The following is a 16,522-nucleotide window of genomic DNA, read 5'->3' as shown; positions in this document are numbered from 1 at the left end:
GGCTGTTCACAGTCCTGTCCACCCTGTTGTTCTGATAATACCTGGTAATAACTGGTAATACCAAGGGTGCTGAGGTAAGAAGAGGCTGCTCACACCAAAGTTCCCAATGTCTGTCTGATCTAATACTGTAGATACCAGGAAGGCTGAGGTAAGAAAAAGCTATTCACACTACAGTCCACCCTGTTTTTCTCAGTGCTGAGCTTCTGCTGTCAGCTGGAGATAGCATAACGTTGTATAGGTTATCTCCAGGTCACTGCAGTGCTCCCTACTGCACATGCACACATGCAGTTTTGCTATTAACATTTTTGGACAGGTTTCTGTCAGCGTGACAAGCTAGTGGCCATTTTATTAAACTATAACAATTGCATCTTTAGAAGAAACAAGAATAGTTTTCTAACGATTTAGGTATTTAGGATTTTTTTTTCAGAATTACATTTTGATTCTCTCTTTACTTTTGCCATTCATGGAGAACCCTTTTACTAAGCATCATAAGAAATAATAAGTGTATGTCCGGCTCACTACTAAACTAATGATCCCAGTGGATTTAATATTTATCATACTTAAAGGATTTAGAGTGAACTGCCATAAACGTCTGCTATTAGTGACTAAGAAAGCCATGGAACCCCCTGGGGTGCAGGAGCGACATGACCAGGGGGAAGGTGAAGGAGTGATGGGGTTAATAGGGACAGTATGTGCAGGGATGCCAAATATGGCATTAGTGGTTGGTTTAGCTGGGGAGTAAGAGGAGGAGTAGGGAAAGGGTTAGTTTGGATGCATTAAGGGGTTACCTCCTCTTGACTTCCAGACGCCAAAGGAACGGGACGTGGACTCCAGATGGCGGACCTCCAGGAGATCGAGCGGCTTATCCGGGCTGCGGTAGCAGTGCACAGTCCCCTGGCAGTGCAGTCCCACATCAGGGCTGCCAGGGTTAACCCGTCAGCGCTTTCCCCTCGCTCCTCCAGTAGCAGCGGGAGGCAGTCACGGCCCCCCCGCAGGTATTCCCCGGGGGCAGGGGGGGGCGGGGAGGAGATGTCAGAGCCCCTCCAGGGACCCTCCGCGGCGGGCCGAGCAGCATGAGAGTCTGCGTTCCAGCTACAGCGGCCGGGAGGCGGGAGTGGCCAGAACGGGGCCTACTTACTGGATTTCGAGTGATGGCAGCGGCTCCTGGTCGGGAGCGTGTTCGGCAGCAGAGGGAGGCCAGCATATCCCCCTGCAGTCGGCAGGGGGGCCGCGGGGCTGCAGACGGCGGGAGGTCCGGTGCCAGGAGGAGGTCGGGTGGGCCGGACCCTGGAGTGGCGGTGAGTGGGAGTGACAGCGGGAGCCTTGTGGCGACCGCTTGGTCACTCAGATCTGCTGTGCAGCCCCTGGTAGCAGTGGTCTCCCATGGGGGAGTGAGGACCCAGCGGCAGGAGGCCTGCGGTGGCCCTGGAGGGCCAGAGGTGGTGGCGGTTGGGATCCAGATGTGGTCATCTGTGAGACTGCGTTCGGAGCCCCCTGGCAATTGGCAAGGGGGAGGGCGCAATCGGAAGAGGTCGAGACCCGGGGTGCCAGCACGGGGGACAGGACGGTCTCCTGGGCTGTCACCGCGGGACAAGTGACGGAGCAGGGACGAATTTGCCCACGCGGCGGCCCAGATGGGTGGCCGTGGTGGGGGAGGTGCTGCGGAGGTGCCTCCCGGATCTCGGATGGAAGATGGTGACAGCGGCAAGGAGGAGGAAGAGGACATCAGGTTGTCAGACAATTCAGACGGATGGAGGACAGAGGACAGCGGCAGTTCCGGGGGATGCCGAGCCGTGGTTGGGTGAGACAGCTGCGGTGTCGGCAGAGTTTGTGCAGGCGGGGTGTTCTGGGGGGGTGGCTGCGGATACGGCAGTGCCCGGGGGATCGGCAGTGTGGAGCAAATTGTTGGGGCTGTTGCAGGGGTTGGCGGGGGCTTCTGGGGCAGCAGGGGGGGGGCACTGGCGGCGGCATGGGTGCGGACGGCAGGTCAGGGTACTGCAACGGCGGGTGGGAGTGGGTGTGCAGGCGGGGTGCGGGGGTGAGACGATGAGAGCGGCCGGGGGTGCGAAGGAAAAAGAGAAGGAGAAGGAGGAAGAAGTGGTGCGGCTAGACGATAGGGCAAAAAGCAAGGTATATGTATGTTTTGAGGGCCCATTGGGGGCACATTTAAAAAAGGAGGTGAGGGACAAGATTTGGAAAGGGGAATATGTGGAGATATTTTCACTGCTGCCCCTGGAAAAATTTAATGTAGATAGGGTCAAGCCGAGCGACTCCAAGAAGGAGAAGGACGAAGAGGAAAAACGCCGTTATAGGCTTATTCCTCGGACTTTTGCAAACTGGCTGCAGGTGTTTGCAATCTTGGCAAGTGTTATTGGGAAAAAGGAGCCGGAGCATTGTTCAGCTTTGTTTGGCTATATGGATGCGATAGGAGAGGCCTATCAGGTTTACGGCGGGTTGGCATGGCTGCGCTATGACAAGCAATTTAGGCAGAGGAAGGCGTTGCGGCCGGGTATGCGGTGGGACCATAAGGATTTCTCCTTATGGATGCGGCTGATGTCGGCGCCGACTCAGCCCTTTCAGGGGGGGTGCCAGGGGACCGGGTGCCGGGTCCCCGGCAAGCCAAAAGAAAGGTTTCTGTTGGCAGTACAATGAGGGGCAGTGCAGGTTTGGAGCTACCTGTCGCTTTACGCATGAATGCTCGGGATGTGGAGGGGGACACAGTCTGTCCAAATGCTTTAAGAAAGGGAAAGGAAAGGCTGGGAACGGGGCTGGTAAGGCCTCTGCCACACTCACGTGAAAATCACGCACATGCCACGAGACACGAATTTTCCCTCCGTGTTGCTTTAGGTAAGTACGTGTCTCCGGTATGTGAGGGCCACGTGTGTTCTCCGTGTGCTATCCACGATAACACACGGAGAACCGGTAATTTACATACTCACGTGGTCCTTCCTGCTGTCCGTGGTGCTGATCTTCGGTCTCCAGCCCTGCCGACTCCCCGCTGCTGCTGCTGCTGGCCACAGTGAAGTGAATATTAAATGAGCATAATGAGCGGCGGTCGGCAGCAAGTGACAGCAGCGGCAGAGACAGGAGAAGGTGAGTAAAGGTTTGTTTTTTTGTTCTCTGACACATGCATTTTCTCTGGCGCGTGTCACACGGGACCGCATCCACACTACATCCGTGTGGTACGGGGGCGGGCCGTGTGACACCGGTGCTGCCAGAGAATACGTGGACATGTCAGAATGAGAAACATACGGACACACGTAAGTACGGAATGGACACACGTTCCGTTCCAAAATACTTACGTGTGTCCAAACAATTATGAAATCATATGTCCACGTGTGTACGTGCCTCCGGTACATGAAAAAACTGCAAAACACATACCAGAGGCACGTGAGTGTGGCAGAGGCCTAAGAGGGAGGACGCCGGTGAAGGTAGAAGTGATAGCTCGGTTTTTAAATAGGTATCCGGACGGGGAGTCGGCAGCGTTGTTATGGTTTGGTTTTTCTGACGGTTTTCGTATCCCGTCGGTTGTTAGTTCATCAATTCCGCCGTATCAAAATTTGCGTTCTGCTAGTGAACATGCGGCGGTGGTAGTTGAGAAGCTGGAAAAGGAGGTGGAGCTGGGTAGGATGGGTGGCTCTTATGATGCCCCATCGTGTTTAGATTGGTGGTTTTGCCGCTGGGGGTTGTGCCGAAGAAGGAGCGGAACAAATTTCGGCTTATTCATCATTTATCTTACCTGGAGGGGGTGTCGGTGAATGATGGCATTGTGCCAGAACTGTCGGCGGTGTACTATGTGTCATTTGACAAAGCGTTGGACTTGGTCAGGGCAGCGGGTCGGGGAGCATTGATGGTGAAGGCAGATGTGGAGGCGGTGTTTCGGTTATTACCGGTTCATCCGGATAGTCATCATTTATTGGGTTGCTGGTGGGATGGCAATTATGTTGATCGCTGTTTGCCTATGGGCTGTTCAATTTCATGCTCTTATTTTGAAACGTTTAGTTAATTTGTAGAGTGGGTGGTGCAGGATGTGTCCGGGCTTACGTTCATTATTCATTATTTGGACGATATCTTTTGTGTCAGGCCGGTGGGTTTGATGGTTTGTGCAGGGTTGCTATTTTCGTTGCAAAAAGTTGCGAGCAACTTCGAAATTCCTTTGGCACCAGACAAGACGGAAGGCCTGGCGCCGGTAATGCATTTTCTAGGGATTGAGATTGATTCCATGGCTGTGGAATGTGGGTTGCCGGAGGAGAAGGTTCGTGATTTGGGGGCTGCGGTGGAAGGGGTGAAAGCGGCAAAGAAGGTGCGGCTTAAAGTGGTGCAGTCCTTGCTGGGTAAATTGAATTTCGCTTGCAGGATTATGCCAATGGAGAGAGTATTTGCGAGACGGTTGGCGACGGCTACAGCAGGTGTGAAGTCATCGGCTCATTTTGTGCGAATCACAAGGGCAATCAAGCAAGATCTTCAGGTTTGGGATATTTTCTTGCAGTGTTTTAATGGCCGGGCGTTGGTGATGGAGAAGGTGGCGTCTAATGGGGCGTTGCAGCTGTACACGGATGCGGCTGGGTCGGCCGGGTCTGGGGCGGTCTTTAGGGGTCACTGGTGTGAGGGTGAATGGCCAGAGGAGTGGCGTGAGAACGGGCTGGTTAGGAATTTGGCTCTGCTTGAATTGTTTCCCATAGTAGTGGCGGTTGAGTTATGGGGGTTACAGTTTTCCGAGAGGCAGGTGTGCTTCCATTGTGATAACCAGGCAGTGGTGCATTCCATTAACAATTTGTCTGCAAAATCAGAGTCGGTATTGGCGTATTTGCGGCATTTGGTGTTGAGATGTCTGCAGCAGAATGTACAGGTGGTGGTGAAGCATCTTCCAGGAGTTGACAATGGGGTGGCTGACGCTTTGCCTCGTTTTCAGTTCAGCAGGTTTCGGGCGCAGATGCCATGGGTGGATGAGGTCGGAGTGGAGTGTCCAGAGGAATTGTGGAATCTGGTGAGGCTGTGATCTCGGACTTGATCCAGAATTCGGTGACCGAGGTGACTTGATGCAGTTATGCCAAGGTGTGGGCTGAATGGGAGATGTTGTTGGAATCGATGTTTGAGGGGGAGAGGGTGGATCATTTGGTGGCGTTATTGACGGTGGTGAGTAATGATTTCTCGGTGGGACAATCGGCTTCGGCCGTGGCTCATCGGGTGGCGGCGGTTGCGTTTTGGTTAAAGATGAGAGGGGAGCGGGATGTTTCACAGGATTTTCAGGTTCGGCAGGCTTTGAAGGGTTTTCGCCGCGGTGTATGGGAAAGGGATGAGAGGCGACCTATATCGTTTGGTTTGTTGAGAAGGTTGGTGGGTGGCCTGAGTGGCATTTGTGCGTTGGCTTATGAGATGGTTTTGTTTACGACGGCTTTCGGCCTTGCCTTTATGGGGATTTCCGGATCGGAGAGCTGGTAAGCCCGTCCAGGGTGATGGGTGGTGGTCTGATGCTCGAGGAAGTGCGTGTCGGCAGTAGACAGGTGACGGCCGGATTCACTGGTTGAAAACGGATCAGTTGGGTCGCGGTAGGTTGGTTGTGTTATACGCGGTTCCAGGGGAGGAATTGTGCCCGATGCGTTTAGTGGAGAGATTTTTGACCGTGAGGGGGGGGGCCTACCTGGAGCGTTTTTGCGGCATATGGATGGGTCTTTCTTGTTGAGATATCAGTTTGTGGTGGTTCTGCTGAAGAGTTTACGTGGGGTGGGGGAGAGCCCGGAGGATTTCGGGTCGCATTCCTTCTGGATTGGTGCAGCTACAGAGGCCTCTCGGTGGGGGCTTGTAGATGAGGTGGTGAAGCCCATTGGCAGGTGGGAATCCTCTTGTTTTCGGCAGTATGTGCGATCGCAGTTGTTGTAACAGTACGGTAGATTGGAGTTAAGTGAATGAGGACCGACGGTTTTGAATAAGTATATATATAGAAAAAAAAGAGGGAAATGATGAGTTTTTGTTTTATTGATATTATAATCTTGTTTTGTTTTGTTTCACTTTGTTGTAGGGGTGTGTCTGATATGGATTTTGGGGCATTCCTTCCTCTTTTGGGGTGCCCGTCTGGCTGAGACTCGCCCGAACGGTCGGCAGCTGGGTCTGGATCGTGCGCAGGCGGCTGTTCGGTGGATCGGCGTCTGGGGCATGGAGTGGTGCAGGGTGGTTCCGGAATTTCGGTTTTCTTGTAAGATGGAAAGGCCTCCGGATGTGCTGGTGTTACATGTGGGAGGTAATGATTTGGGTGTTCAGGCATCGCGGGATTTAATACGGAATACCAAAATTGACTTGCTGCGATTGTAGAAGCAGTACCCGGGATTGATTGTTGTGTGGTCCAACATAATGGCCAGGTTTTCGTGGAGGGGGGCTCGGTCGGTAGACAAGGTTAACAAGGCCAGGGCTCAGGTGAATCGGGTGGTGGCGCGGTTTGTGACCAGGAATGGTGGGATTGTGGTGAGGCACAGGGAGTTGAAGTCACCAAATTAGCAGTTTCGGAGGGGGATGGTGTGCATCTCAACGACATCGGTTCAGATTTATGGGCGTTGGGCATGCAGCCATGGAACCCCCTGGGGTGGAGGGGCGACATGACAAGGGGGAAGGTGAAGGAGTGATGGGGTTAATAGGGACAGTATGTGCAGGGATGCCAAATATGGCATTAGTGGGTGGTATAGCTGGGGAGGAAGAGGAGGAGTAGGGAAAGGGTTAGTTTAGATGCATTAAGGGGTTACCTACTCTTGACTTCCGGACGCCAAAGGAACCCCGCCAACCCTCCCTTGTGTTGTAGTTTGGTGACGATGTTTGGAAGTTGGGATTGTTATTTGTCACAGCAGCGGGGGGTAGGTCTGGTCCAGAGGTTTGGAAGTGATTGGTAACTGGACCAGGAGTCATCGTCTTGGTATGGTGGCTCTCGGTTCCGGGATGTTGCAGGCACGGGGTTCTGCTAAAGTGTGGGGTATCAATCCGTGGGTGATTGGTACCTCATCCCTGGGTCGGTGTGTTGCGGCCAGGGATAGGGGGAGTAGTAGTTCATGGACTGGGCCAGCCCCGTGGGGGGTCATGTTGAATTGTACTGTCTATTGTTACCTTTATGTTGTTGGTTGGGGTCGCCCGTTGGACGGCGTCCCCAAGGTTTTAGTATGTAAATAATAGGCAATAAAAAGGCTGCTTTGCCCATTTGAACCAAGTCGCATGCAGTCCGTGTGTTTATTTACATATATTAAGGGTTTGGTAACACAGACATCACGACCGGAGAATCCTCCCTCAGCTGGTCATGGGGCTGTCTATACGCTGTACATTGCCACCCTAACTGATAGAGAAGATGTGGGCCCCCATTGTCCATAGGACATTGAACAATGATTTGAGGTTTAAACTGGAGTTCAGCCATTATTGTGTATTCTGTAAAAATACATACATATTATTTTTCTGTTATGTCAATATAAAACTAATTAATGTGAAAAAAGCCCACAAAAGTGATATTGTTTCTGCAAATAACCCTGTTACTGTTTTCCATTAATTACATAACATTGAGCTATATTGTTTATCATAATGATATTATATTTTGTAGTGTATATGTGCAGCACACACCTTCGCCTAAATACAGAATGACGGAGACTCTCCTTTATAGATTCCAACTTACTGCACTGTCTAGTAATACTAGCACATTTCCAAATGACAATCAATGAAATCATCAAAGCATTTCACCTAATTATAGCAGAAAGGCAATGCTCACGTGTAGGGAGATGAAACAGAATGACATATAATTAGATATTCAATCAGATGCTCCTGGTCCAATTGTCTTTTTCAATTTCTGTGGTGGTTGAGCTGTTTGGTTAATTACATTCTTAAGATGTGAGTATCATTGCATTAGAATGGTTACCTCTGCTGAAAAGCTAATATACACTGCATTTATTATCAGAGATATATTATCACCTGAATGCCCAGATTGCACTCAAAGAGCTTTCAATAAAGCAGGGACACATCAAGAGCATTTCATTTAAGACATACAGCAAATATTGGCAAAGCACAGACCCCTAGAGTACTATGTGTATTCACCATCGCTCTGGTTAGCAGAAATGCTGCTCTGCTGTGAATGCCAGCACTCTGCCACCATTCACAGGAAACACATCATAGCAGCGACAGGGATCATCATCTGACCCCACACTGTCATGGCCACCCATTGGCTCCCTGTGATTGCGTCATGATGCCACCAATGTCTATAGAACAACACTGCAGTCTCATTTCTTATTTAATGAGACAAAACCGAGTTTTCTTTGCAAAAAAACTTGTGAATTATATTTTATGGCAACCAGAAGAGGACGTTTCGGACTCACAGGGCCTTTATCATGCATAGTCGCTCCATAACAGATAATGAGAAATGAAGAGCGTGTCCTTCAATGGCATATTTTGTAGGGAATCCCCAATGAAATGGTCTTATTTGTTTATGTTGCAACCTTAATATTGTATAGCCCCAATCCTTTTCTGGGGGTGGTAATCTCTTAGAATGGTAATCTCAGGTAGAGAGATTCCGTGATAAATTATACCTGATAGCTGCTTTGAGTTGTCTGGACCATAGGGGGTTATTGCTTGTACGTGGTTACAAATAGGGACACCTCCGTCTTATTGCCTCCTTCCCAGGATGTGGCTGTCACATGTCAATTACCACTGTGATTTCCTTCATAGTGGTAATTATAAAATACTGATTGTAATGATGTATTAGACATGACACTGTAATACTATTTTATGAACCAGTAATTGCTATGAAATCGATGGAGGGCCAAAACACATAACCCCTATTGATCATTTGTGCAAGCTGTGCAGCAGCACAGAGTCCAAGAGGTAAGGGGCCCATTTCTACCTCCAAAGTAGATGAAATTGTGACTTTTGATGAGCTCTTGGGCTACAAAGGTCCCATATATGGGTCTTGCACAGAGGCCCTCTACTCTCTATGTACGCCAGTGGTTACATTGTATACATAGAGGAGATGGGGGTCTGTTGCACCGTATTTTCTGAGGGGCTGAGTGTGAATTTGATTATATCAGTACTGGTCTATGAGTCTTTTTCACAATATTCAATGAAGACCTGGAAGTTTGTTTCGCTTGACTGTTAGGGGATAAGAGTCTGTTATTTTGTATCTAAATAATTGTGGATCTGGATGGCAGTATCCAGGACCAGTCTCCTCCCAACAAGCAGTGGTTGTTCCCCTAAAAAAATGGACAAGAGATAAGTAACCACGTTCTCCCTTCCTCTTGCCACATGCCCATTTTGTCTTTTACCATACATTTTTTAAGAATACTACAATTAACTTTTGACAATCTTTTCCACCCAGTTATTCAACCTTTGCAAAAAAAGACACAATAAAGCTATGTTCACATGTCCTGTAGTCATCCGCTTGAATGGATCCGTTGGGGAACTTATTTCTGCCAGATCCGTTTTTTTATTATGGGAGTCTATGGACAATGGATAGGTTAATTGATTGCTATTTAGCGATCCGTTGTACTTGCATTTGTAACAGTTCCATTGTTTTCTTAACCGATCCATTACAGATGGACGATAAATAGCAATCCATTAACGGTTGCATTGTCCATAGACTCCACATGTTAAAATGGATCCGGCCGTAATCCATTGTTTAACAACGGACAAAAAAGTTATGTTTGCTCAACATTTTTGAAAACAGATCTATAAAGGATCCATGAAAAAAGGATGACTACAGAACATGTGAACCCAGTGCTAGGTAGGTAGAGGTAAGGAAAGCAAACTATGGCAGCAGGCAGCAGTATAGATGTGGCATGTATACTTGTCAAACTGCACCAGCAAAAAATGCAACTCCTTTCCTAAAAATTACATAAGAAATGTTAGGTAGCTACACAATGAAAAAGCCAGAACCTGTATTCGTTTGGCATGTATAGCTGTCAATTTTGAGTAATAATTCATATATTTTATAGATCATTTTTTCATCTCTTTATTACACATTTACACATTTTTCCATTTTATGCAGTTAGTCTCTTTAGTGTTGGTTGGGTGAACTGGGGTGCATGTCTTTGTGGGGTGCACTTATGAAGTGCTGGGAAGCCCGCCTGATCTAATAGTATTGGGTCTCCTCAGTAACCTGTAAGCCAAACAATCTGCATCACACTGTGTGACTAACGCCCTATGCAAGCCTCATCTGCGTGCATTTATAATACTAGGCAATCACCCCCTCCATGAATTAGCAGGTTTTTGAGTGGTTTGTTTTATTAGCATTTTACACATGTGCTGTCCCCACCTTTATGGGGTTTTGCTGTATTCTGCTAGTGCTTTAGTAACGCGCTGCTCACATCAGCGGTATTTTGCCGCAGGGCTGGATCCAGTACAAATGCGTTTCAGCTCAATTTTCCTCCAATGGAGTCACGGCAGGATGTGATGCACGCAACCGCATGTGACCGCATGTTGCCGCGATTCCATATTAAATTAATGGAGCTGAAACGCATTTGTAACGGATCTGGCCCTGCGGCAAAATACCGCTAATGTGAGCGCTGCCTAATCTGGACTGGAGTTGGTAAGGCTGTTTCCTTCTTTGTGACAGTTTCTTGAATTTATGTCCTATGTGAGCAGTTTATGTACTTTTTACTAGCTAAACAGATGTGCAAAATAAATTGCTTGCGACATACATTCTTTGTGAGCTATAAAGTCATAGTTAAATTCTGATTTTTGAGGAATTTATTTTGTACTTTTAAAAAGCTATTGTTCCTCCCTTGATCAAAGTGATTACACAAATAATGCAAAAACTCAGTACAGTCACTTGTAACGCTGATTTCAGACATTTTTTTTAACTATTGTGTTGTCTTGCTTCTGCTTTCTAGTTAATGAAGAATGAAAAAAAAAATGTATCATTGCAATTCAAGTGCAGCAAGACAGATGTCACTTCCACTATTATCACTGATCAATCACACTGAGTCTGGCACTGCTGCCGTGACCACTCCTTTTACTTCCCCAATCAATTTAATATCTGTATTAGAACAGAGTCATACTTCCGAGTTAATCGTGCGTGACTAGCACGAGTCTCGCATCACCCGGCATGGCCACACACTCTCATAACATGAGCGGATCAGCAGCATATTTCTATACAGATGAGACGCGCCTGTCCGGCGAGCACCAAGCCATGCAAAGTGACACGATTGCCTTATTCACAGACTACTACACTAATTTTCTCAGCCACATCTTTTATAGCAGACATATGTGTCTGGAGCATAGGTCTAATGTTTAACAGCATTCTCTTCCTACCTCTGTTGTTGAACTGTGAGTTCTGACAAACTCATACTATGACAAAATCTCCTTTTTCATCTTCTTTTGCATTCACTGCTTAGACTTTTATACACACTCAAATAGTATCTCCTAATTGATTGTGATATATCATGTGATGTGATAATTGCAAGGCATTATGGGGAAACCTGCACATTTGTGTAATAAGTCATGTCAACCTTAAATAAAATATATAAATTTTTATTTTTATATAGCGCTAAAATATTCCGCAGCGCTTTTCATACATCAGGAACACTGTCCCTATTGGGGCTCACAATCTAAATATCCCTATCTGCATGTCTTTGGAGTGTGGGAGGAAACCGGAGAACCTGAAAGAAACCCATATAAACACGGGGAGAACATAGAAACTCCTTGCAGATGTTGTCCTTGGTGGGATTCGAACCCAGGACCCCAGCACCGCAAGACTGCAGTGCTAACCACTGAGCAACCTTCTGTGGCTGATGCAATCTCCTGCAATGGGTAAAATGGGAGTGGGCATTTTATTAGCAATTTACGCAATCGAAACACAAATTGTTTGAGTTTGCCGACATCGGTGAAGTTTATAAAATTCTGCTCAAATTTGATCCCTATTAAATCGATTTGATCAGGATCTATAAGAGTATTATTTCTAAGACTATCTATACAACCTTAGTTGGTTCAATTGGTTAGTGCATAAACCAAACACCAGAAAAATCACTCCTGTTTATAGGAAGACCGTTAGAAAAAGATAAAATATTCAATAATACACCTTACCTATAAATCTTATGATTCGTCGAATTAGAGGATTCAAGTAACAGCATTCTCCAGTCAGAATCATCTTTTCTTGTGTAATGAGGTTGTCTCTCGTAGACTTTATAAAGTATGTCGCTACTTCACCAATAAATATCTAAAAATGAGGAAATATATTACATACAAAACTATTTAACAACTGGAATCATTTTATCAAAAAGGAAATGCATCTAAATTAAGTAATCTTTATTTTTTACTTTATTGCCACGTGGACAAAAATAGCAACAATGAGTAGAGATGAGCGATCTTGCCAAGGATTGGATCGGTTAAGGATTGTCGATCCCACCTGAGTTAGCGTTCCTAGCCTAACCAATTAAATTGAATGGAAAGCAAAAAGTGATGTGTTGAAAAATGGTATAGGGGGCTGTAAAAGAAAGAAAATAAAAAGAATTAAAACCGTACAGCACTACTTCCGGGTCTGATAATTATCCCCCATCCATATTCACTGATTTCCCCTTTCACAGGTGTCTCTGATTGGCTGCCGTTGGACCATGCCCCCATCCTCTGAGACAGCATCTTTGATTGGTTGGAAACACACACACACTCTCTGTGTCCTTAGACCGGTGATAAGTAAATAATTATTTAAACAAATAATTAAAAAAAAAAAAATTGGCGTGCAGTCCACCAAAATTTTGATACTCAGCCAAGATAAAGCCCGATAGCTGGGGACTAGTATTCTCAGCCTGCAACTGCTCAGAATTGCCGCATCCATTAGATGCAACAGTCCCAGAACTTTACCTGGCTCTTCCAGATTGCCCTGGTGAAGTGGCAATTGGGGTATTAAAGAGTTAATAACACCCTACAGCTGCCACTAAGTCCTAGATTAGTGATGGGAAGGGTCTATGAGATACCACCCCTATTACTAATCCGTAAGTGAAAGTAAATAAACACAAACCGAAAAAAATCCTTTATTTGAATTAAAAGACAAAAAAAACACTCTTTTACCACTTTATTGACTACAAAAACACCCATGTCCAACATAATTCACTCGAGGTTCCATGATGCACCAGCTCTGATACATTACTGATGACACAGTGTGCGATCATGGAAGATGACCGAATGCTATGAGGTTCGGGCAGAGACTAAGTGAGCCACGTGATCAGCGGTGACGTGATGTTACTCAGGTTATTTGCGGTCTCAGCGGGAGGTTCCCATGGCCCTCCTGCATCTCCTGGCTGAAAACTGCAGGTTTATTTTGCTAATATATGCAGATTTGGTGCTAAAATTTTAAAACCATATTCTTGCATCCAATCTACACCTCCTGGCAAAAAAAACCTGCATCTCTACCACATTCGGTATTATGCAGTAGTGATGCAATTTGTTTTGCCAGGTGCTGTAACTTGGTTGTAGGAATATGGTGTAAACATTTCAGCACTAAATCTACATGTTTTGGCAACAAAATGCAGGAAAATGGTTTTGGTCCAGTTTTCTTCCAGGAGGTGCACATTTGTTGCTGAAGTGTCTGCACCAGATTTCAGCACCAAATGTGCACCTCCTGGAAGAAAACTGCACTGAAATGGCATCACAATAGCATTTTTTTTGCCACGAGATACATTTTGGTGCTGAAATTTTTACATCATATTCCTGAACCCAATCTACATCTCCTGGCAAAAAAAAAAAATGTTGTTTTTTTTGTCAGGAGGTGAAGATTGGGTGCAGGAATGTGGTGTAAAGCTTTTAGCACCATATTTGTATCTCTTGGCAAAAAAACGCAGTTTTCTGCCATGAGATGCAGGTCTGTGAACTCAGTGAAAGTTCATTGAGGTCCCATTAGGTTAGGTTACCTGCGATCACAGGTGCAGCCTCCCACTGTGACCACAAATAACTTGAGTGATGTCACCACTAATCGTGTCTCTCAGTCTCTGCCTAAGCTCACAGTGGGCAGTCATACTCTATGGTATGTGCTGTGAATTCAGATGTAGCAGAGCTGGCATTGTTGTGGGACCTTGTAGTATGGATTACATCAGACCTTGGTGTTGTGCGGGTTAATAAATTGGTGAATGACGGTGTATTTAAAATAAAAGATTATTTTGTTGTGTTTGTGTTTATTTCTTTTTACTTATAGGATTAGTGATGGGGGGGGTCTCAGTCTCCTCCTATCACAAATCCAGGGCTTAGTGGCAGCTGGGAGCTGTTATTAACCCCTTATGACCCCAATTGCCACAACACCAGGGCAATCGGGAAGAGCCAGGCAAAGTGTCGGACTTGTCGCATCTAATGGATGGGGCAATTCTGGGTGGCTGCAGGCTGATATTTTTAAGCTGGGGAGCTCCCAATAACTATGGGTCTCCCCAGTGTGAGAATAGCAGCCCCAAGCTGTCAGGCTTTATCTTAGCTGGGTATCAAATTTTAGGGGGACCGCATGCCGATTTTTGAAACTATTTATTTAAATATTTAAAAAAAAAAAAGCTTCTGTTCCTCTTATTTTGATGCACAGCCAAGATAACTGCATGGCTGGGGGTTGTAGCCTGTAGCCGTGGGCTTTATCTGTGCTGACATCATAGTATGGGGGAACCCTATGCTAAATGTTTTATTTATTTATTTAATTTATTTACTTACTTATCACCAGTATAAGGACACATGTGTGATTCCAACCAATCACAGATGCTGTCTCAGAGGGTGGGGGCATGGTCCAATGGCAGTCAATCACAGATGGTGGTGGAAGCGGAAAGCCGTGAATATGGATGAGAATGCTTATTGGACTCAAAAGTAGCGCTGCACAGTAAAAAAAAAATATGTGGTTCTAACCAAATGGTGCTATAATAGATATTAAAATCACATCCTCAGAACAGCTTCTTGGGCTGAGGGGTGGGTTGTGGCCACAAAGTTTATATAAATGTGATCCACTTGATAAGCATTGTATCAGTTGAAAAGTTGCATTCATTGTTTTTCACCAAGATTTTTGAGTTTCACAATAAAATATAGTTAGGGATGAGCGAACCCGAACGGTAAAGTTAGAGGTTCATACTGAACACCTGGTGTTCGAGTTTGGAGTTTGGGTACTGTTCGAATATGCTGAATAAAGTTTGTTGAAGAAAATTACCTGAAGTCACCCTTATTTTTTGATAACCAGTGCAGGTAAAGCTGTCTGCTCTACCGTTGCTGCTTATTAAAAATTGAGAGGATCCCATGCTTTTTTTTTTAAGGTCCATGGATATTTGGCCCTTCCCAGCCTAAAAATAACAGCCGCAGCCATCCCAGAAGTCGCGCCTACTTTAGATGTGTCAATTATGGCACTTTGCCCAGCTCTTCCGATTACCCTGGTGTGCTGGCAGTCGGGTTAATACTTTTGGGCTTGTCAGCTGTGCATTGACAACTGGCATCAAGCCCAGGAGTTAGTAAGGGAGAGTTATTTATCCAACACCCTCATTACTAACCTGATAAGTGTACAGTTAAATAACACACACACACACACACACACACACACACATATATATACGCACACACACATGAAAAAAAATAATTAATTTGAATAAAGACTTCCCCACACTTGAATAGCCATGGGTTTTCCCAGCCTGATAATACAGTATGATCCTCACACAGCCCTCTTATATATAGTATGATCACCACACAGTCCCCCTATATACAGTATGATCTGAACACAGCCATACTATATGCAGTATGATCCCTACCAAAGCCCCCTATTTAAATTATGATCCCCACAGTGCGCCTTATATAAAGTATGATCCACACACAGTCCACCTATATACAGCATGAGCCCAAACACAGATCTTCTATATACAGCATGAACCCATACACAGCCCTACTATATACAACATGATCTCACACACAGCCCTCCTATATACAGAATGAACTCACACACAGATCTCATATATACAGCATGAGGCCACACACAGCCCCAGTATATACAGAATGAGCCCACACATCCCTTCAATATATAGCATGACCTCACACCCATCCCCCTATATAAAGGATGAACCCCCACATAGCCCTCTATATAACATATGAGCCCATATACAACCCTTTATATACATCATGAGCCACACACTGCCCCTATATACTACATGAGACCATACACATTTCCCTATTTACAGCATGAGACCACATACAGCCACCTATATACAGCATAAGCCCACACAAAGCTCCCCTATATACAGTATGAGCCCATTCATAGCTCCCTATATACAGCACAAACCACAAAATAGTCCCTTGTAGGCAGTATTAGCCCCCTATATACAGAATGAGACCAACATAATCTCCAATAGACAGTATTAGCTCTGTAAAGAGAGAGTTAGTAAAACAGAAGAGTACATCTGTTATTTTCCCAGTAATTGTAATACTATATTGGTTTTAGTCGCCATTTTTTGTAAGCATCATTCATTTTATGCATTAAAAGTCGGCATTTGGATTTTTGTATTTGAAACTGAAGCTTAGAGAAAAAGCTGAAATTACAGGTAATACCTGATGTAGAGGTGCTCATTCTAGAACC

The 16,522-nt window shown here is 45.8% G+C and overlaps 1 protein-coding gene across 1 annotated transcript in view; it reads right to left on the bottom strand.

Annotated features, from left to right (window-relative positions):
• PLPPR1 (phospholipid phosphatase related 1) overlaps positions 1-16,522 on the bottom strand; it is a 332,039-nt gene that overhangs the window by 67,866 nt on the left and 247,651 nt on the right. The window contains exon 4 of the mRNA XM_075316151.1: positions 12,037-12,169. Coding sequence (XP_075172266.1) covers positions 12,037-12,169 — 133 coding nt within the window. The remainder of the gene's footprint in view (positions 1-12,036; positions 12,170-16,522) is intronic.

This window comes from Anomaloglossus baeobatrachus, chromosome 1 (genome assembly GCF_048569485.1).
Source record: "Anomaloglossus baeobatrachus isolate aAnoBae1 chromosome 1, aAnoBae1.hap1, whole genome shotgun sequence".
In the NCBI taxonomy this organism is placed as follows: domain Eukaryota; kingdom Metazoa; phylum Chordata; class Amphibia; order Anura; family Aromobatidae; genus Anomaloglossus; species Anomaloglossus baeobatrachus.
This window is presented reverse-complemented; position numbering and strand designations above follow the sequence as displayed.